This window comes from Acomys russatus, chromosome 23 (genome assembly GCF_903995435.1).
Source record: "Acomys russatus chromosome 23, mAcoRus1.1, whole genome shotgun sequence".
Classification (NCBI taxonomy): domain Eukaryota; kingdom Metazoa; phylum Chordata; class Mammalia; order Rodentia; family Muridae; genus Acomys; species Acomys russatus.
The window spans coordinates 53,131,890-53,154,020 of record NC_067159.1 but is presented as its reverse complement, the minus strand read 5'-3'; the positions used below and the strand labels follow the sequence as shown (position 1 = coordinate 53,154,020).

Below are 22,131 nucleotides of genomic sequence, written 5' to 3'. Positions count from 1 at the left end.
CATGGACGTCTACTGCTTAGAACCTGCCCCTCCCCCAACTCTCTGCTGCTCTGAGAATCTCTTAATGCAACACACGGGAACCTAGGAATCAGAATATGAGCCCTGAGTTGCTCTCCAGCTCACCCCTGTGGCTGGTCCAGCCATACAATATTTACAGCCATCTGAAATAGGGCTCTGTCTTGCTGTCTCTCCTCTCCATAGAGAAGCTTCCACAGCCCCGTCACCTCCATCCCAGATAGCCCTGATGTGCACCACCAGGGCCAAGCTTCTCCAGGAGGAAGCCCTTCTCTTACTCACATGCTTGGTTAGCAGGGTGTAGTGGTGCCCACCCTTAATCCCAGCACTGGTGGGGCAGAGGTAGGCAAGAGCTCTGTTGGTTCAAAGCCAGCCCAGTCTACAAAGTGAGTTCTGTTGGGCAACAGATCAAGACTCTTTGTCAAAAGGAAAAACTAACACAATACTTGGTTCATCTTTTACAGGGGGACCATGACACCTTAAGTCATAATATGTGTTTGCCTGTCATAGAACATGTGGTGCCTTGTGTCACCAGTGCCTGCCACACAGCATGGGCTTAACAGAAGGGAACATGGACTCTAGGGCCTTGTGTTTGTTGTTAAACCTAATCCAGTTCTGTGCTCCACAACTCAGGGTATAAAATGAACAGAATGCCAGAACACCTGCCACCCACAGGGCGCTGAGCTTCTGTTCTGACACCCCATCATGGTCAGATGAGGCCAAGTGGAGCCCACACCCTTCCAGAGAGAGTACCAGGACATCATGTCATTCCCAAGCACACAGGCTTTCTTAAATGCAGCTTGTCCCCAAGACCTCCATTACCAATCTTCCTGTGACCTCAGTGCTGTCTGTGGGAAGGAGGCGAGTTTTTATTGGAACAAAAGAAAATTGTACAAGCAAAACCAGGGAACAAAAATAAATCAGTTTTCATTAGGTTTCAGAAGGCTAAGAACTGCAGAGAGTGAAACTGGAGACGGGATGGATCCACTTCCAGAAATACAACTGTGGGGCTGGAGAGATGGTTCAACATTTAAGAGCACTGACTGCTCTTCCAGAGGACCCGGGTTCAATTCCCACCACCCACATGACAGCTCACAACTGTCTGTAACTCCAAGATCCATAACCCACAGACATATATGCAGGCAAAACACCAACACATATAAAATAAATAAATTATTTTTAAAAAAAGAAATAAAGCTTCAAATACTTGGAAGGCCACTGTGAATGCCACTGTACCGCCAACACTGCACTGCCCAGACAAAGCTCAAATGACAGACAGCTTTTGTGTGTCACTTTCTGCTCACACCCTCTGGCCTCCCAGAAGCTTTTACTGCTCTGAGTGCACCATTTGTCAATCCTCCATCTGTCCTCCTATTTCCACTGTCTCTAGCATGCCAGGACCAGGAGTTCAGGCACTCCATCTCTTCATCGCTCGCACATAAAATGACTGGGATGTGGCAGATGTCACTTATTTGCTCTTAAGTAATGTGTTTCTACATGACATCAGAGTTGTTTCTCATTACATTTTCAGCTCTTATAAATGCCTGTGCTGTCCGGATCTGCATGAAGCTTGATGTTTTTGTTCAGCCTATGTTGACGGTTCAGATTGCTCAGTGCATTTTGCCTGTGTGATGGCATAACTACGCACAAAGTTATCACACAGCTTAGTTATTTCTCCTTCCCGTGGTTGGTAACATCTCAGCTTGGCACGGCCATGGATACATTCACAGAGACCAATTAAATTGAGTAAAAGACTCAAAAGATAAACCCACAAAGCTACACCACCTAATCTTTGACAAAAACATCACAAACACACACTCAGGGAGAAGGCAGTTTCACTGACAAGCCATGGCGGGAAACAGGCTGCGCATGTGCAGAGGAATGAAGTTAACCACGCCCCTTACGCACAAAAATCCATTCCGATGGGCTCGAAAATCTTCATATAAAATCTGAAACTCTAAAATTGCTAGCAAAAACGGAGAGATTATGTCAAGATAGAGACAGACAAGAGCTTTCAGGGAAGACTCTGACAGCACAAGGACACAAGGACAGACAAGGGGGCTTACCTGTAACTAAAAACAGTTACTAGAGTGAAGAGATAGCTAAGGACTGGGCAAAATGTGTTTTGCTAAGCATGCATCAGATAGATATGGGGCTAATATTTCAAATATATAAAAACTTGTAAAAAAAATTAAACACCAGAAAAACCAATCTTCCACTCAAATATAGCTTAATGAACTGAATAGGCAATCCTCAAAAGAAGAAAACACATTGTCAGTGACTATCTGGGAACGCATTTAAGATGTGTATACCTGAGGAAAACGCAAGTGAAAATGGCTGACATCAAGAAAACACACCACAACAGCTTCTGCTTCGCTCACTGCTGCTGAGAGTGTAAGCATGTGCAGCCACCATGGAAATCAGCGTGGGGTTTCCTCAGAAACATTAAGAACAGAGCTAATGCATTGCCTCAGCTATACTGCCCTTGGGCAGATAGACCCGTGAAGGACTCTAAGTCACCAGGCCAAAGAGACACGTGCATATCCATGTTTATTTCCAGATTATTCTCAATAGGCAAATGTAGAATCAGAATAGATGCCTATCAATAGGTATATGGATAAATGAGTAGGGAATACAGTGGAATTTATTCAGCTGTTTAAAAAAAATGACATTTTACCAAAAAGTGATGAGCCTGGAAAACATTGTGTTAGACAAAATGAGTTATCTCAGAAAGACACAAATGCTATATTTTTCTCACATGTAGATCTTAGATTTTAATTTGTGTATTTACATACGTGAGTTGGAGGTGGGTCATGAAGCTAGAAGAAAGATCAAGAAAGGTTTAAAAAAAGGAGGCGGGTACTGGAGCGATGGCTCAGTGGTTAAGAGCACCACCTGCTCTTCCAAAGACCCTGAGTTCAATTCCCAGCAACCACATGGAGGTTGACAACCAGCTGTAATGTGATCTGATGCCTTCTTCTGGCCTGCAGGTGTACATGTAGGAAGAGCACTGGATACATAATAAATAAATAAATGAATAAATAAATAAAGATTTTTTTAAAAGGTGTGGTGGTGCATGCCTTTAATCCCAGCACTCAGAGGCAGGCAGATCTCTTTGAGTTCAACGCCAGCCTGGTCTACAGTGAGAATCCAGGACAGCCAGGGGCTGGCAGGGAGAAAGCAGTGGTGATGTGTGACATGAAAGAAGAAGAGGAAAAACTATCAAGGGTGGCATGGGAGATGAGGAAGGATTCAGTACGTATATGAAAAAGCCAATAACTCTGTAAGATGACTTACAAAGGGAAATAAGTAACTAAAATGGGATCACAATATATCTGCTACTTTGTTACCTCTCTATACCCACAATACGTCATAAATCTCTTTCAGTATTAATAAACACGCTACTTCAGCATCTGTTTCAATCCACTGCTGTGTGGAGCCTCTCAGAGGACAGCTGTGCTCGGCTCCTGTCTGCAAGCATAGCAGAATATCCTTAATAGTGTCGGGGTTGGCTCTCTCCCACGGGGTGGGTCTCAGATTGGGCCAGGCTCTGGTTGGACATTCGCTCAATCTCTGCTCTATCTTTATCCCTGCACATTTTGTAGGCGGGGCACGTTTTGGGCTGAAGTTTGTGAGGGTGGCTTGGTGTTCCCCTCCACCCACTGTTCCTTAACCTTCCATGTCCATGCCTCACAGAATGGTCTCTGTAAAATCCCCACACTGGCCTTGTCACTTCTGTTTGCTGTCTGCCCTTGGGCTCTTTCTTTCTGCTGATGATGTCCAGTAACCCTGCTCTTCCGGGCCCCTCATGTACCCCTTTGAGTCCACATCCCAGCTCTGGGCCCCAGGCACCCAGCGGGTTCCTTTGTCCTTCCAGAGGGCTTTTCCTAGGATGTCCGTGTTTCTACCCTCTTGCCCTTCTCTTCCGTATTTGGCCGACTGAGTTCACTCTCCAACCTCTATTCAGATCAGAGCTTTCAATGTCATGTTCCTAGAGATCTGCATCTAACATGCGTTCATTTGAACATACACTCACTTATGTATGTGCCGAGTGGTGTCACTCTTCAAATCTCGTGAGGATGCGAGTCGCGAGGACATGACTGTGTGTCTGCAGTTGTTCCCCCAAACCTGGCCAGGATTGACAAACAGCTCTTCAGCGTTGGATGGAGGTTCTTTCACCTTGACAGAGTTTGGATCCCAAACCTAGCATTTTTCCTAACATACCACAGTGTTGCAGATCATAGAAATGAAACTACAGCTGGGTGTGGTAGCACACACCATTAATTCTAGCACTCAGGGAGGCAGAGGCTGACTGTGAGTTCGAGGCCAGCATGGTCTACAAAGCAAGTCCAGGACAGCCGAGGCTACACAGAGAAACATTATCTTGAAACCTTCCCCCAAAAAAATGAAAAGAAAAGAAAAAGAAAAGAAAAGAAACAATTCTCCATGGTATGAAGACCTAAAACACAAAACACAAATTTATGTAGAAAAAGCAACAGTTTTCTGTCAACCACATCAATTTAGCTGTTGTCACACAGCAAACAACAGCCTTTTGCATACAGAGTTACACACTCCAGCCTGGAAAATAACATCCAGCTTCTTCAGTTCCCAATTCATTCATACACAAAGTATGTTGAATCTCAGGAGTCCAAACCCTGGCTGACGGCAGCCTTGCAGCTATCACTGGTATAGCCACGGATGGGGTCCCATCTGCCCCACGACCATCCCACCCACCTCTGGAACCTCTGTTCCCTGCCTTGTTTCTGGTCCCTGTTTCACCTTCATAGAGACAAGGAGCCTCTCACACTCTGCAATCTGCACGCTGCTCAGAAGTGAGTGGAGCAGGACAGGGAAGGCACCCTGGGAGCCCAAGGCTGGTGACGTAGTTATTGGAGCTTGTAGAGCCGATGTTCAGGAGCAACACTTGGAGCCTAGGGAGTAAACTGTTTGCCATTCACATATGAGATTTGAGTTCAATCTCCAGAACTCATGTAAAAAACAAACAAACAAACAAAAACAGGGCATAATGATACAGACCTATAGGTCTGGGGAGGTGGAGGCAGGTGCACCTTGGGGCTTTTTAGCTAGCTAGAAAGCCTAACTGGCAAATTCCAGGCAGTGAAAGACTCTCAAAAAAGAAGGTAGATGGCTGACTTCTGGCTTCCTTATGTTCACATGCAGAAATGTGCACATGCGTGCGCACGCGCGTGCACACACACACACACACACACACACACACACACACACACACACACACACACACACACCTGAATACATACATACATACATACATACATACATACATACATACATACATACATACATATATGTATACAAAAAGTAAAAACTACTTTCAGAAAAAAACATTTCCTATATTATCTAGTTTCCATATGGCAATTCTATTCTTGATATTTTTCCTAAAATAAATACTGCTGTGTGGAATCCAAGCATAATCCCCTCCATGTTTTCTCCTATCCAGGCCTCTTAATTCTCTCATTTTAGTACCTTGAGGAGAAAGTCATGAAGGGGCATTGAGGGATTGATTCCAGCCATGTGGATGGTCCACTGTCTTATTTTTTAATATATTTTATTAATTTATTCTTATTACATCTCAATTGTTATCCCATCCCTTCCATCCTCTCATTCCTCCCTCCCTCCCGCTTTCCCCCTACTTTCCTCCCCTATGACTCTGACTGAGGGGGACCTCCTCCCCTGTATATGCTCATAGGGGATCAAGTCTCTTCTTGGTAGCCTGCTATCCTTCCTCTGAGTGCCACCAGGCCTCCCCATGTAGGGGACATGGTCAAATATGGGGCACCAGAGTTTGTGTGAAGGTCAGACCCCCACTCTCCACTCAACTGTGGAGAATGTCCTGTCCCATTGCCTAGGTCTGGGTAGGGGTTCGAAGTTTACTGCATGTATTGTCCTTGGCTGGTGCCTTAGTTTGAGCAGGACCCCTGGGCCCAGATCTGCCCATCATAATGTTGTACTTGTAGGTTTCTAGGACTCTCTGGATCCTTCTATTTTCCCATTCTCCCATGCTTCTCTCACCTAGAGTCCCAATAGGAAGTCTTTCCTCTCTGTCCCAATTTCCTGGTAGGTGCAGACTTTCATGGGACATGCCTCTTAGTCCAGATATAAGTGAGTATATACCATTTGACTCTTTCTGCTTCTGGGTTAACTCACTCATTATGATCATTTCTAGTTCAATCCATTTGTCCACAAATTTTGGGAATTCCTTGTTTTTAATAGCTGAGTAGTATTCCATAGTGTAAATGTACCACAGTTTCTTTATCCACTCTTCTACTGAGGGACACTTAGGCTGTTTCCATGTTCTGGCTATTATGAATAAGGCTGCTATGAACATGGCTGAGCAAATGTTCTTGTTGTGTGGTGGAGCATCTTCTGGGTATATTCCAAGAAGTGGCATAGCTGAGTCTTGAGGAAGCCCTATTCCCATTTTTCTGAGATAGCACCAGATAGATTTCCAAAGTGGTTGTACTAGTTTGCATTCCCACCAGCAATGAAGGAGTGTTCCTTTCTCTCCACATCCTCACCAGCATGTGATGTCACCTGAGTTTTTTATCTTAGCCATTCTGATGGGTGTAAGATGGAATCTCAGAGTTGTTTTGATTTGCATTTCCCTGATGATTAAAGACATTGAGCATTTCTTTAAGTATTTCTCAGCCATTCAATATTCCTCTGATGAGAATTCTCTGTTTAGTTCTGAGCCCCATTTTTCAATTGGGTTACTTGGTTTGGTGGTGTTTAATTTCTTGAGCATCTTCAGAGTGAGTGGTATAGAGCGGCCATGCCTGAAAGGCCTGCCTCTGGCTGCTTTCTCCTCACAGCAGGGACCCAGCCTTCTCCTCCTCACAACAGGGACCCAGCCTGCCTTCGACTGGCCCCACCAACTCTGAATTCACAGGCACTCCTGAGAAGACCCCTTACCCTCTCCAATCCTTCCTCGCACCGTCCTTTTCCTCACACCTCAGTAGACCCACACCACAGCCATCATGGGAGTGCGGGTGGGGGTGGGAGGTGGGTGATGGTTCTTCTGTTAGCCATCAGCAGAGAAGGCAGGGAGCAGCAGCTGCCACTCTACAGCATGTACAGGGAAGCAGGGTCAGCAAGGGCAGGAGCTGGCCGTGGTGTCGCATGCCTATACAATTGCAATTCCAGCACTCAGGAGGCAGGCAGAGGGAGAAGGATCAAGAGTTCAAGGTCAGCCTAGGCTGTCCAGCAAGACCTTGTTCTCACAAAAGAAGGGAAAGCTTAGAGAGCTGATCTGAGCCATGCTAGCCAGCAAGTCCTCAGCTGGGAAAGGAAGTGCACTTTCAGACTCTGACTGGGTCAGATGAGTCCCGCAGCATTGACAGGTAGCATGCCTGTGTGTTTGTAAAAATCTATAAACTTTCATTTACTCTCATTCTCATATTTTCATCATGTTATAGTCTGAATATTTAAAATTAAAAGTATTGATACACCCATCCTTACATCAACTAGGAACCAATATGCATTGGTTCGTGCAGTCAGCTGCCACCCAGCCCTTTAGCCACGAATGTCTGTGCAGTAGTGCACAGCTGTGGGCACATGTGGGCAGCCATGCCTGAGGGCAGGCCTCTGGTTTCTAGTCACAGAAAAGGGAAGTCTCCCCTCTTCCTTAGGGACCCTGTTTCCCATTGGCAATGTCCTGACTGCTAAAGGGTCACTCCAGCCCAGGCTCCGCCTTGTCTGAGCATTTCTCCCTTCTCCCCTTCACAGTGGGTCTTTGTTGTGTTCGGTGCTGTCTGGGAAGGGCTTGTATAAGTAGAAATGGCAGGCCAGTTTCCTGGATTTCTGCATCTGTAGTGGTTAAATGTGCACAGCTCCTGGTGATGTCATTGTGCCTTTTAAATATTCCCAAAATACTCTTCCCCAAAAGCTTTTCAAAAAAACCAGTAACTGTCTCTCCTTTCTGCCTGCAGAGTTTTGTGCTAACCTCTTAAGAGATAGAGGCACTGTAAAGGCTGGCTTCCCAGGCCAGCTTGTAGCCAGGAGCACACAACTAGGTGAGGCCATGCTGCAAACCATGCTGGGAGATGATTTCTATGTTGTCCTGAGGGGGGAGGGAAGCAGAGTGGAGGGGAGGGGAACGGGCAGTCGTCCTTGGGCTGAAGGATTTTCAAATATTTCAAAAGAGGAAGCTGGGATTCTATCAACTGTTGCTGTACCGCTGCCGAGGACTTGGGGACTTAAGCCGGCATCTTGTGATGATTTCTCCAGATGTGGGCTGGACACTAGGCTTGGCTGAGCAGGTCCTCTGGCTTGGCTGATCTCCACTGGCTCCTGCATTTACAGTGTGGGGCAGTCAGATCCATGTGTGAGCTTCGCTAAAGTGCTGCACTGCTGAGTGACTTTTCCAGGGGGAAGTGTGAACAAGTCCAAAGAGAGCAACTGACAACAGAGCACAGAAACGATCCCAGCCAAAGCAGGGCAGTGGTGGCGCACGCCTTTAATCCCAGCACTCGGGAGGCAGAGACAGGGAGATCGCTGTGAGTTCACGGCCACCCTGGTCTACAAAGTGAGTCCAGGATGATGCTCACTAAAGGGATTGTGCTCTAGGACCTGGTGGCCTTATCCAGAGAAGAAGCTCACGGACCATGTCTGATGCCTCATCCAACCTCTAGACTCACAGCTGTCTGGAATGTCAGGCCAGTTTCTTATATGAACGCCAGGAAAAGACGTGGACGAGGGCATGACAGTAAATAAGTGTCTCTACTTGTGTCTGACTGGTGTGGGTGGCCAGAAGCTGCTGAGGCAGGGACCAGCTATGAGATGGCCGCCAGTGCTGTGACTCAGACTTCCTTCCATGTGTCCTCCTGTGCTCATGCAGGCCAGCTCAGGTCTGTCCCTGTAGTATTGGTGAGAGACGAGGGAGGAAACAGCACAGAGGCTCTTGAAAACTGCCTAAGAGTTAGCCCAACCTCTCCCCAGATTCCTGTTGGCTGAGCACTGAGTAACAGAATTGACAATGAGTCAAGGGTGGAGACAAAGTTCTCCTTGGCTAGGACGTGAGGCTCTGTGGCGAGGGATAAAAATGGGAGACCATGGGTGCCCCTGTGGTGCCATGAGGAGTCTGGTACTATGGAACAGCAAAACACAGACACCGGAATTTTTAAAAGTCAGACATGGTAGCACATGACTCTAATTCCGCCATTCACGAGGCAAGGCAGGAGGCGCACCAGTGTGAGGTCAACTTGGGCTGTGTAACAAGTTCCCAGCCAGTCTCAGCTAGATAGGATGATCCTATGTCCCAAAACACAAGAGCTGGGTATATAACTTAGTGGTAGAATACTTGCCGAGCATCAAGTCTGGTTTTGATCACCAGATACCATACGATACACACACAATATACACACACTATACACATAGACTATATACATGCACACATTAATACACACTGCACACACATACTATACACACACACACATACACACTGCACCTCCCAAATTCTGAGATTGAGAATGTGTGGCTCTCTTTTTCTCATTGATCAATAACACTACTAAAGTTTAGGCATTCTCTTGGCTAATCTAGAAAATATCTCTTTCAGAAAGAACTCTTCTTGTCATCTCACCTCAACAGCAGGCTGGCCTGAGATTAACCTTCAGGATGAGCCTTATTAGGAGAGAGCCTCGGGACTGTGAAGGGCTATGCTCGGGTCTTGAAGTGAATAGCCACCATGTTCAGCATGCAGGGGCCCTGAAGGGAGAAGCAGACCCTGTAGTCCCAGAGGGAAAAGGAGAGGTCTGACTCCTGACTCGCAGGGTTTGGGGGTGAGGGAAGTGAGAGGTGCTTCACACCTTGTGACAGTCTGGCTTAGGCTACATGTCAAGGGACAGGCAGTGCGTGGGAAACCATAGACTTATCCTACAGCTGAATGGGGAGGGCTGCTGCTTTCTTGTCAATTCTCTGTCCTAGAGAGATAAAGCTGCAAGGGAGCCCAGTCTGATTTCTGGAAAAGAGAGAGGGAGGGGAGAGAGAGAGGGAGGGAGGGAGAGAGAGAGAGAGAGGGATGGATGGAGGGAGGGGGGGGGAGGGAGGGAGGGAGAATGATCTAATACTCTGACCTGTCCCTTTGATGTTGTCTTCCACATTTGCACTGGTCCACAGTCTCTATCTCTGTGCCATTCTCTACCTGACCTTACTCGGCCTCTCAGGGAACTGAAACTACATTGCAGTAGAAGGATATTGGAAGGGGCGATGTTGGTGCATGGTGGCAGCTGTAGGTGGCTTCGGGGGGTCTTTGAAAAGCTGTGCACAGTGGTGATAATTGAGAGGTTCCCTGGACTACAGTGCCTTGGGTTTACCATGTTCAGCAAAGAACCCAAAGAAAAGGATGCTGAGGGGGGCTTGTCCGAGGCCCTGGACTGTCCACGTGTGCTGCGTGGAGACCGGAGATCAACATACAATGTTTTCTCCTCAATAGTGCTCCACATTATTTTTTGAGAGAGGGTCTCTTACTTAATCTGGAAATCACCAATTCACCAAGACTAGCTGGCCAGCAATCCCAGGAATCCTCCTGTCCCTCTGTCCCTTCCTAACCAGCATTAGGGTTACAGGTTCGTGTGGCTTCACAGGGCTTGTTATGTGGGTGTTACGGATCAAACTCAGAACCTCCCACACAGCAAACATTTAGCAAACTCAGCTGTTTCCCCAAATCCAAACCTCACTTCAAGTGAGAAAAAAGTCAAAGTGGAAACGTGACGGGTTGGAGACATGGCTCAGCCATTTAGAATACTCACTGCTCTTGTAGAAGCCCAAGTCCAGTTTCTAGCATCCACGTCAGGCACCTCACAGCCACCTGTGACTCCAGCCCCAGCACCCATCCTCACAGGGCAAGCATTCCAACAGACACCATAGACAAAATGAAAATAACATAAATTTTTAATAAGAACCCTTTCCCTTAGTCCACCAGCCTCATAGTGCCCTTCTTCACTGAAGGGCCGCACACAGTGTGTGAGGACGACAGGTGAGTTGACATAAACACGTGGCTATGAAACCAGGAACCTATAGGCTACCAAGGAAGTGTTTTCCTTAAAATTACTGACTAGAAAAGTCAGCATTTCAATCCATTCATTAAAAAAATAAAAGTGCCACTCCTAGAGAGGGAGGCCTGTAAAACTCTAAAAGCTGTTCGCACAGAGAGCCTGCGATTCAGGATGACTGGGGAAGGGCCAGCCAGGCACACACCATGTTTTTCCGTCTGTTTACTCAGTTATGCAAGCACTTTCCAGCAAGCAGTCCTCTAATCATGACTTGCTGCAGACTAAATTCTTGAGTATAACTAAATTGTATACCATTTCCCATACATTAGGGGGTTCTCTTCTCCTGCTGGAGGTAAGAGAGATTTCGAAAAGTTCCTTCTCAGCATTCTTACTGCAGCCCCACCGTTAGACGGTTTGATGGGGGCAAGTGTGGTGGCCTGTGCCTTGGATCCCCGCACTCCAGAGGCAGAGGCAGAGGCAGAGGCAGGGGCAGAGGCAGAGGCAGAGGCAGAGGCAGAGGCAGAGGCAGGGGCAGAGGCAGAAGCAGAGGCAGGCAAGTCCCTGTGAGCTCAAAGGTCTACGTAGTAAGTTACAGGTCAGCTAGGACCACACAGTGCGACCCTGTGTCAAAAAGCAAACAAAGCCGGGGAGATGGCTCAGAGATTAAGAGCACTTGCCACGCTTGCATGGGACCTGGGTTCAGTTCTCAGCCCCTACATGATGGCTGACAGCCATCCAAAACTGCAGCTCCAGAAGATATGCCCTCTTCTGGTCTCCACAAACACTGCATGTGGTGCACAGACATGTATGCAGGCAAAACACACAGACACATAAAAATAAATAAATAAGTCTTTTTTTTTTTTTTTCTGGTGAATGCGATCTATCTTGAGTTCATTTACTAGCAAGCCATCCATGAATCCATCCTCACTTCCACGCTGATGCCACAGACTTCTGTGACTTCTCCATGTTGGCTAAACTGGGTCCTCAGTGCTTCACGGGTCTATGTGTCGGACGGTGGGAGAGAAACAGCACACAGGCCTAGTGCTCAGAACACTGACGCCAATCTACTGCCTCCCACTTACTGTCTAAGGTCGGGCTTCCTCATCTATCAGTCAGGCAGGAACCCTGAGCTTGCCTGCCGCCTACTGACTGGTGCTGAGGTCAGATGAGCTCACGCGTGCTGAAAGCCCCTGGGAATATAAAGTGCCCATCATCATTGTTATTTTGTGTGTGAGTGTGTGTCATATTTAAAAGTGCATGTGCGGGCACACATGCCTGTGCCTGTGCCTGTGCCTGTGTGAAGCTGCAGGATGTTGGCAGGGTCCTGTAAACAACAGGAGTAGCAGCCTCTCCCGAAGCTGGAATCAGCCTGGTAGCTTGGAAGGATAGGAAGGTGTCACACTGTGACACCGGGGAAGCAGAGGCTGGCATCAGGAAGTCGAATTCAGTGCCCTGACCCCTCCTGAAATATCGATACCCAGGCACATTCCACTCAGGGGCTTCCCACCCCTTCAGTCACTCCATTCTTTACCCATGGGGCCACAGTAACGATCAGGTGAGTTCACAGCTGCAAATGCCTTCTCTGAATTATGGGGATCTGCATCAGCTTCCTCCCGTGATAGCTCGGTAAGAACTGGCCCTTCAGCCTTAAGTGCATGCTGTGCTGCCATTAGAGAGGGACGGTGATTAAATCGCAGAAGCATCTGTGCCGCTAAGTTGTTCAGTTTTGTCCTCTCTCAGTCATTCAGGGAACTAACCGTGACAAGGCTTTGCTTTGTTGAGTTGGTGCTGCCAGACACCGTGATAGTGAGTGCTCGCTCAGTCAGTGTGATGGGAGTCACTTAGGAGATGCACCCCTGGGGTGTCGGTGAAGGTGTCTCCAGAGATGTTAAAGAGAGAAGACACACTCTGAACATGGGTGGCAGCACTGTGTGGTTGAACAGAAGAGGAGAAGGAAGGAGCCTGATGACGCTGCCCCACACATCTTTCTCTGCTTCTTGGTCTGCCATGTGGACTCGCAGCGTCACGCTCCCACACTGCTGCGTGAGAGCGGCTCCTGTTGAGACGCCTTCTCACCAGGATGAACTATACACTCAAACCAAAATGTCCCTTTGTCCCTTCAGTTTTCTTGTCAAGCATTGGGTCTTGAAGACCAGAGAAGAAACTAACCCAGCCTCCGTTACCCCGGAGGAAGGCAGGATGGGAAGTGCAGTCAGTGCAGGTTAGCTGAACAATGGCAACCAGAGACCCGTCAACCTCGGCATGCACATCAGATGCTGATGTGTGAGCCACGAATGTTGAGTTATGGATGCTTCCCCACCAGTTAGCAATGCCACACATAGAGAGACAAAAGCACGCAGCAAGCAGAGCCGTGTCCATGACTTTACAGCCTCACACGCAGGCCACCACCGACGCCCTTCAGTGGCATTAGGTAGCTTCTAGACTCCATGTTTGTGAGTCACAAATGACATTGACATAAACTCCGTGCATAAACAGGTATGCTGTCTTTGTCGGTTCACAAAACTGGCTGTCCCACAGCCTGTCCCCTTAAACATTAGTTTAAGGCTGTAGGAAATCACCTATAAATAAGTCCTCAGTGCAGACTCAGAGTGACAAACAGCTGCCTGTGTGCAGTCTACACAGCAAAAAGCTATGACACAAAGAAGTGTCCAGAGCAGTTGGTGGTTAGAGCGTTGGGATTTCTTAAGTCTCCCCTCAGATGAAACCTCAGTGCAGCTGAGCAAAAGTAGAACATCAGGTGGTCCAGAGTGATCCCACAGCGCCCCTCCTTGTCCAGCAGGTAGCCCTAAACCAGCACCATTCGTGTAGAACATACTCGGCATTGGGAGAGATGAGATGCAGCTCCAGAGGCCTCTAGCACCCTGTTCACCAAAGCAAACACTGTGTGTGTGCGTGCGTGCACGCATATGTGTGTGTGTGCCAGTGCATGCGAGTGTGTGAACATGCATGTGTGTGTACATGTGCAGGCGTGTTGTGCACACATGCATGCATGTGTGTGTGTGTGTGTGTGTGTAAGAAGCCAGATATCTTTCCATTTTCTTTTCCCTCCGTCTTCCTTTTCCCTCCCTCCCTTCCTCCCTCCTTTCCTTCTGCCCTTCTCATTTCTTCTTTTTCAGTAGAAAAACTAGAAAAGAACTCCACCATAGAACTATATCCACAACCCAAATAAATATTATTTTTGCAATGCTCAAACTCTAAGCCATCTGCATGCCAGGAGAGGACTGTACTGCCGAGCTACAGTCCGAGCCCTTGATCTTGGTTGGTTAGTCAGCTGGCTGGCTTGTTTTGCTGTGAATGGAACCTGTGGCTTCACACATTCTAGGCAAGAGGTTGGTTTTTATTTCACAGCACTGAGAATAAAACCCAGAGCCTTGGGTGTTCTAGGCAAGCACTCTGCCACTGAGCCTATAATATGACTTACAGAAGATGTGCCTTGGAAGTGTGAGTTATTCTGGGAGTTGCTGGAGAACAGTACCCTCAATCAAACATCACCTTCATCTGGGTCTCCATGCCTGTGCCTGGCATTCCTAAGAACAAATTAGAGTTCCTTCTATGCCCAGAAACCTATTTACTACCAGTGAGCTAAGAGAAATAAAGTGAGGTTCAGTCGAAGCCTTAAACTGATCAGAATAGATGGCTGTGAATAAGAGCAAGAGATAAAAACAGATCAGACTCCAGAAGCCAGAGAGAGGTGGGGAAGGTCCCTCCGCAATGTGGCCCATTGTTTTAGGAACTCAGATTAACTTTGTTCAAACTCCCAAGACATGCTACCATCAGCAGGAAAGGTGAGGCCATCTCAGCCTGTCGGTATCTCATCCTGAGGTCAAACAATAATGAAAAGGGAGGGTGTTCACTCAGTTCCCTCTTGACATCACCTAGATGTATTTAACAACAGACAGGTGGAGAGCAGAGTCTGATTGGCAGCCGTTCTCCAACCAGTGTTCCAATCCTCCTGCTGAGTGTGCACTTTGGACAAGCAAAGTCATTCCTCCAGATGTGTCCATAGCTGGCTGCCCTAGAAGCTGCCCCGGGTTGGGGAGTCTTATGCCTGGGTGTAAGTGGGCTTACTCTCAGGACGGTGCAGGGGTAAAAGCGCACAAGAACTATGGTCCCCAGGCTCCATCCAAGCTCTCTTGATTCTGGAGGGAACTCTAGAGTGCCATCTGTACTGTAGAGTCATCCCTGCTCACGGGCACAGACTGATCAATCCTGAGGGCCAGGGGTCCGGAGGGCAATGGGAGACTACCAACCCCTACCATGGTTGCTCTGCTGGTGGGACTAAATCTTTGGAGCTGCTCAAGGTAGTGAAAAGCGTGGCTCTCATTCTGCAGCTGACGTCACCAAGGGCATGGTGGCACAGCCAGAAGCCTCGGTATCTTCCTCTTCAGACTGGGGAAGAGGAATGGCAGGAATGCGGGGAATCAGGCCCGTTCTCCACACTGTGAACTTGGCAGTTTCAATAAGGGAAGTAACAGGAGCAAGTGTCCCCGAGGAGCCCTGAGGCTGTTTCCCTTCTCAGAGGAGATTAATTAGTGTGAATTTGTCCCCGAGTGACCACTGCACCAAGCATCCTGTCTTACTGCAGCATCTCCAGAGATAGGGCAACTGTAAGCAGTAAAGATGTCCAGAAGGCTCTCATTCTAACAAGGTGGCAAGGTGCTGAACTTCCACAAAGTGCTTTCCATGCAGGTTGCCTACGCGAGTCCATGTAACCACCGGCCTCATTTAATAGACTCTATGGTCCAAGGGAAATAAGGCACAAGCCTAGGGAAAGTGCCAGAGACACTGTCCTTGCACAACACTGCAACCTCTATGGAGACCCGCTTGGCAAAATCTATCAAAATTATAAATACATATAATGTGTGCCCACAAAGCTTCCATCCTAGAATTTACCCTGCGGGAATATATGTGTGAAGCAGTATTTATGTGAATGTATTCACTGAGCCACTTTCTCTAAAATAGTGCAATGCAAGAACAGCTCAGCTCATCAGTAAAGAGCAGGTTAAAGATTAACAGCGGTACCAACAGTACAACAGAAGACTGTGCAACCAAGAACACTCTACTGAGAACATTCGGTAGTGACAGACATTTCTCCAGAATATACTGTATCATTGGACATCTGGAAGTCACTTTTTCATCTACCTGGAAAGAAACTTCTATAGGTGGTGTCCTAGATTCGTTTCTGTTGCTGTGGTAAAATAGCCAGACTAAAAGCAGCTTTGGAAGGAACGTGTTTCCTCAGCTTACAGTTCTGGGCTCCTGTCCACCACTGAGGAGACATCAAACATCTAGTGACATCACATCCACAGTCAAGAACAGAGAGAAACAAATGCCACATAAGTGCTTTGCTAGCTAGCCTTCCTCATTCAGGTTTTGGCCTAGGAAACGATGCCACCCACAGTGGACTAAACCTTACTGATCAATTAAGAGTCAAGACAACTCAACACAGATATGTCCAGAGGCCAACCCCATCTGGATACATTCATTAAGATCCTTTCCAGAGATGATTCCAGGCTGTGTCAAGTCGAGAGTTACAACTAGCCTGCACATGTGTCAGCCTGTGGGTAAGGATGTGGGGAAATAAAGCGCATGACGATGGTGTAGGTGGTGATGAGAGTTCCCAACAGATGAATCTTTATAAACATGTTCCCCCTAAATATGATAGGCTACTTACTCTATAACAAAAATGGTCACCTAGCTAAAGGCAAAATAAGAGTTTTAAAGATAAACATGGCAGGGGCTGGAGAGATGGCTCAGAGGTTAAGAGCACTAGCTGATCTTCCAGAGGTCCTGAGTTCAATTCCCAGCAACCACGTGGTGGCTCACAACCATCTATAATGAGATCTGGTGTCCTCTTCTGGAGTTCAGGTAGAACAGTGTATGCATAATAAATGATTAAATCTTTAAAAAAAAAAACACATGGCAGGAAAGATCAAGTGACCTTTCCTCATTTTATGCTTAAGAACTAACAAAATGTAACTACGGCCAAAGACACAGAGGCTCACAGCTGAACCACTACCCGTCCTTTTACTGAAAACTTTGCCAGCTTCATAAAATAGCTGTGACCATTCCTATCCGTTAGCTTCTAACAGTGAAGGCGTTTGTGCTCTTGAAGCAGGCTTTTCTGACCATAGATAATTCAAACTCCAAAAGGATGAGACTGGATCCTGTAGCTCTCACCCACCGCCTCTGAGGGCAGATGGTCCGTGTCGACCTTTGAACTCTGTCCCTTACCACTGAGTGGCTTTCAACAACGTAACTCCTGAAACTCATCTGTACAAGAGTTTGGGAGTTCTTCCCTTAACAGAATTGTTTCAACTGTCAAGCATTAAAGGTCAGCAAGGACCTGTTAATGTTACCGTCTAATGCTGTCATTATTTTTAAAACAGGGTGATGATCAGCTAAATCTATTTGGAGAGGAAACCGCAGGAGGTAAGATTCCTTTGCTAATCAGACCACGTAGCTTCTGATACGCTCTCTTAATTTAACACCAAGAAGGTTACAAGCACCAACAACAGCAACAGGGTGCCTTCCCCCAGCCAGCAGCCTTGCATCATCCTGGAACTCTGTGGCTGGCTGCCTTCTTTGTCCACAGGAGGAAAAGGGGATCATCACTAAGATATGTTTCTCAGCCAGGTGTGGCGGTGCACACCTTTAATCTCAGCTCTCAGGAGGCAGAGGCATATAGATTCATCTCTGTGAGTTCGAGGCCAGCCTGGTCTACAAAGCGAGTCCAGGGCAGCCATGGCTACACAAAGAAACCTTGTCTTGGAAAACGAACAAACAAACAAAGGGTTTCTAACTGCCCAGAGAACGTGACTCCTAAGATGTTCAGTGAGAAGTGATGCTCTGGGAACGATGTGTGGGATGCACTCGCTGTCCCATCCCCACTGGAAGTCATTTGTATTACAGTGTAGCAAGGCCCCACTGTAAAAGGAATGATTTCCCTCCTTAGTATTTTTCAAATTTAATTGGCACATAAAAGCTTCATAGTGTTGGTAACAGAGCCAATGGGGCTCATCTGAGATGCAATTGTTGTTAATAATGTTGGAAACAGAATTCTTTGTCACAAATAGTAGTGCTGAAATAGTATTCCACTGGGAGCCAAAGCAAAACCCATCCTATTTCATCATTTTGATCATGTTAGAAGTTTCTCAAAGGACGAGAGCATGCTTGCCTAACATGCTCATAGCCCTGGGTTCAATATCTAGACTTCGGTAACCTCAGTGCGATGGTGCACACCGACAATCCCACTACTCAGCAGGTGGAAACACAAGAATTAGTTCTGGATTATCCTTAGCTACATAGTAAGTTTGAGGTTAGCCTGGGGTACATGAGACCCTGTCTTAAAAACAGTTACTTAAAAACTGAAATATCTGCTCCATGCTAGCTATATGTAGAACTGAAAATAGAACAAATGCTGTGAATTTTATAGTGTTTATAAAAGACAAGTTTCATAATTGCCTAGATTAATACATTATGTCCTATCTACTTGGTTAAAAGAAAAAAAGCTGACGAGGTTTGTGGAAGTAGGTCTGTAGTGTTCTCTGTAACTCACACGTGATTGGGCCTTTTAAAGAGCCCCTGCTCTTAATTCCCCATTCATCCACGAAGGGCCCCATGACATGATATTCAGTGAAAGTAGAAACATCAGTATGTGATAACGGCAGTCGCCGAAGACTGTGGCGAGCCACCCGGAGGGCACAGAACCCTGAGCTGCAATGCAGCCATCACTCAGCCCCTGGCCATAACCGGCTCCATCTCAGTTAGAGGTGGGAAGGTTGGCTGCTACACTTGGTCCTGCCTGTAAAAATCAGTGTGCTCACTCAGAAGTATGTGACGGTAGAAAACTAGAACCTTCTAAAGCTTTACAAGCGACATACACTCGTGGCTGGCATTCTCACTTCGTATGTGGGCTCTATCCTGCTTCTACCCAGAGTCTGTGTGTATACAAAGATCCTCACTCTTCCTTACCCATTGGTGTCTCAGCTTGTCCCCAAGCCACCAACAACTGTTTATACACCTTACTGATTACTACATTGTCTGAAAATGATTAGCAACTAAAAGAATAATCGGGTTTTAAGCTGAAATTGGGTATAATCTGACCTCTCCTGAAAACAAGAAAATAACCACAAAAATGTGGCCACTTCCCAAACCGCAAATACAAAGTTGCTCAGAAAAGCTGAAAAACATGTGAGAAACTCGGTGTCTTTGGCTTTAGCAGAAAACTTCAGACACCATCTGGACCAATAGCCAGGCCTGTGATTCCAGCTGTTCAGGGGGACAAGTCAGAGATATCCGAATGCAGAGTGAGCTCAAGGGTAACCTACACCACTTAGTGCCACCCCACCCCAAATTAAAAGGTTAAAAACAAAAGGACTCAGCTAAGCTGGAGAAACAGTTCCTCAGTTAAGACCACTGGCTGCTCTTCCAGAGAATTTGGGTTCAGCACACCGCATGCTCATGAAGGCTCACAGCCACCGGTAACTCCAGCGCCAGGGGAGCTGACACCGTTTTCTGGCCTCTGTGGGCACCAACCACACATGTGGTGCACAAACATGCAAGCAGGAAAAACACATAAAGTGAAAAATGCTAATAATAAATTTTAAAGATTTGGAATATATTTCAGTGGTTAAGTAAGCCCTTGCTTGACATGTATGGAAAAAATGTGAGTTCCATACACCAGTAAAAACATAATCTCAATGCCACTCCCCCCCCCCACACACACACACACCCTGTTTAGGTCAAGCCTGTTGCCTATAGGACTAGAGATGCACACTTGTCTACTGCCCTGTGTTTTCCGTTTCAGCACTTGGCAGTCCAAAACCCTTTAGGATCCACTAACTCCAGATGCTTTCAGACTTTTTCCTTCCCTTACTCATTTCACCTTAAAGTCGTGGCTCCCCAAATTTGGATCTTGTTTTCACTGTCATGATCATCACTGTGCATTGATGATTCTGTTTACTACTCATTTGGTCTTGTTCCGCAAACTGACTCGTGATTATTAAATAAATAGATATGCTTTTAAAGGAAACTTTACATCACACCTTAGAAAGTGGCATTGTCTGCTGCAGCTGTAAATTATTTTTGTCTTGTAGACGTCTTTACTTGTGTATCAATTCCTTCTCTATTAAACACGATGGCTGCAAATGCAAATTACTGGGCCGGCGTGGGGTGGATCTAGGAGACTAGGGAGAAGAACAGGAATACATACCTCTGAGCACTTCATGCGCATGTATCAAATCCTTAACAAATAAAAGTGCCACGTTTTAAAAGTGAAAAAACAAACATATTTAAGAAAACTTAAACATAAATTTTGAGATCGGCTCTCTAGCCAGCCATGGTGTACACCTGTGATCCCAGCGCTCGCTCGCAGAGCTGAGGCAAAGAGTGGAGAGTTTGAAGTCCAGCTGAGTTTGAAGCCAGCTTGGGACACACAGTGGGACCCTGTCTCAAATTAAAAAATAATAATACGTAATTTTTAAAAACCCACTAAGGAGTTGGCTTTCTTTGTGAGTCCCACTATTTGATGGTATCAGTTTTACACTTGAAATTGGTGTCAACATTAAATAAAACTATGGTGCCTGGGTCTAGGAAAAAGACCAAAGCAGTCATTATCACCTGCTTAGCACACTTGTTTGTTCCCAGTGGCCTCACCTGATCTTAATAAAAAAAGCTGTTTACAGAACAGGAGCAGAGCAGGGACTTTGCTGCAGCATTTCTTGCTAATATTTTAAATTATTCTTGTTTTAAAGGCTCCATGGAGGATTTTGAGGAAGTGTAAAATCATTTTCCTGATGGGTGAGTAACAGCTCTCAACTTTTCTATATAGTTGCTAATAATATTGTAATAGAAAAAAAAGCTATATTCATCTCTCATTCTGTCCTGCTTTGAAATCTCATCTCTCGCTCTCTCTATCTGCTCGCTCTCTACCTCCTCTCTATCTATCTCTCTCTCCTCCTCTCCTCCCATGCTCTTCTCTCTCCGTCCATCTCTCCTCTCCTCTCTCTCTCTCTCTCTCTTTTCTCACTTCCTCTCAACGTCTCTCATCCTCTCTGTTTTTTTTGTTCTCTGCTCTCTCTTTAGTTTTGAGACAGGGTTTCTCTGTGTAGCAAGTCCAGGCTGGCCTCAAACTCAAAGATATCCACCTGCCTCTGCTTCCCGAGTGCTGGGATTACAGACATGCGCCTCCACGCCCGGCTCTTGTTTCTCTTTTTGATCAAGGTAACACCCCTGAGGTTTCCAGATGGTTGTGTGCATAAATATGCAATTTAGCTTTTTTTTTTTTTGCCTTGTTGCGTTTCAGCATAGAAAAGGCAGGTCTGTAGGAGGCTCAGCTCATAGTCGTGGAATGCATCGCAAAGCCAAAGGGATGCTGTGTGTTAGCGTCCAACCTTTGCTATTTGACTGCCAGCCTCTACTTAAATTAAATGTGTGGGGACCACGTGCGAAAACACACTATATTCTGCACAGCTCACAGGAAAAGCAGTCTAGTGTGGGGCTGGGTATGCAGATCAAGACTAGAGCACTTGCCTAGTGTGTGAGAGGCCTTGGATTTGATCCCCAACACACACACACATAGACACACACACACCCTCATTTCTTTGATGTCCTAGTAGAGTGAGGTTTTCTAACCACTCGTGGGGTAGGATGCCTTGAGACTAAGACCTTCTGTGGCCCACTATGCTCCAGCTTGCCTGAGACAATCCTTAAGCAATGCCGTAGGTTAGAAGCCCAGGCCCACTCCATCTCTCTTAGATAGACAAGAAAACTCACACTCAGCAAAGTTCAGGGACTTAGGCAAGATCATGCTGTGGAGAGCTGGGTGTGGCTTTGTGGCAAGGGCTCGTGCCAAAGACCTTCACGGTCCTGGGTCCAGTCACGAGCCCTCTCCAAACCAAGGAGCTGTCAGAATGCCTCCCAAAAGTTAGACTTTTCTGTCATTGTTCAATATAGTCGACAAGACCCCACACCATGCCCACTTTCCATAAAAGTATCCATTTACAATCAGAAACAGTGAGAGCGCCCACCACTTCCTGAGTGGGTAAACAGCAGTGTCATCCGCAGA

The 22,131-nt window shown here is 46.7% G+C and overlaps 1 protein-coding gene across 1 annotated transcript in view; it reads left to right on the top strand.

Moving 5' to 3' along the window:
- LOC127206459 (adenylate kinase isoenzyme 5-like) overlaps positions 1 to 20,869 on the top strand; it is a 34,913-nt gene extending 14,044 nt beyond the window's left edge. Inside the window, exons 4-5 of the mRNA XM_051165735.1 lie at positions 17,453 to 17,495; positions 20,819 to 20,869. Coding sequence (XP_051021692.1) covers positions 17,453 to 17,495; positions 20,819 to 20,847 — 72 coding nt within the window. The 3' untranslated portion in view covers positions 20,848 to 20,869. The remainder of the gene's footprint in view (positions 1 to 17,452; positions 17,496 to 20,818) is intronic.
- The last annotated feature ends 1,262 nt before the right edge of the window (positions 20,870 to 22,131 follow it).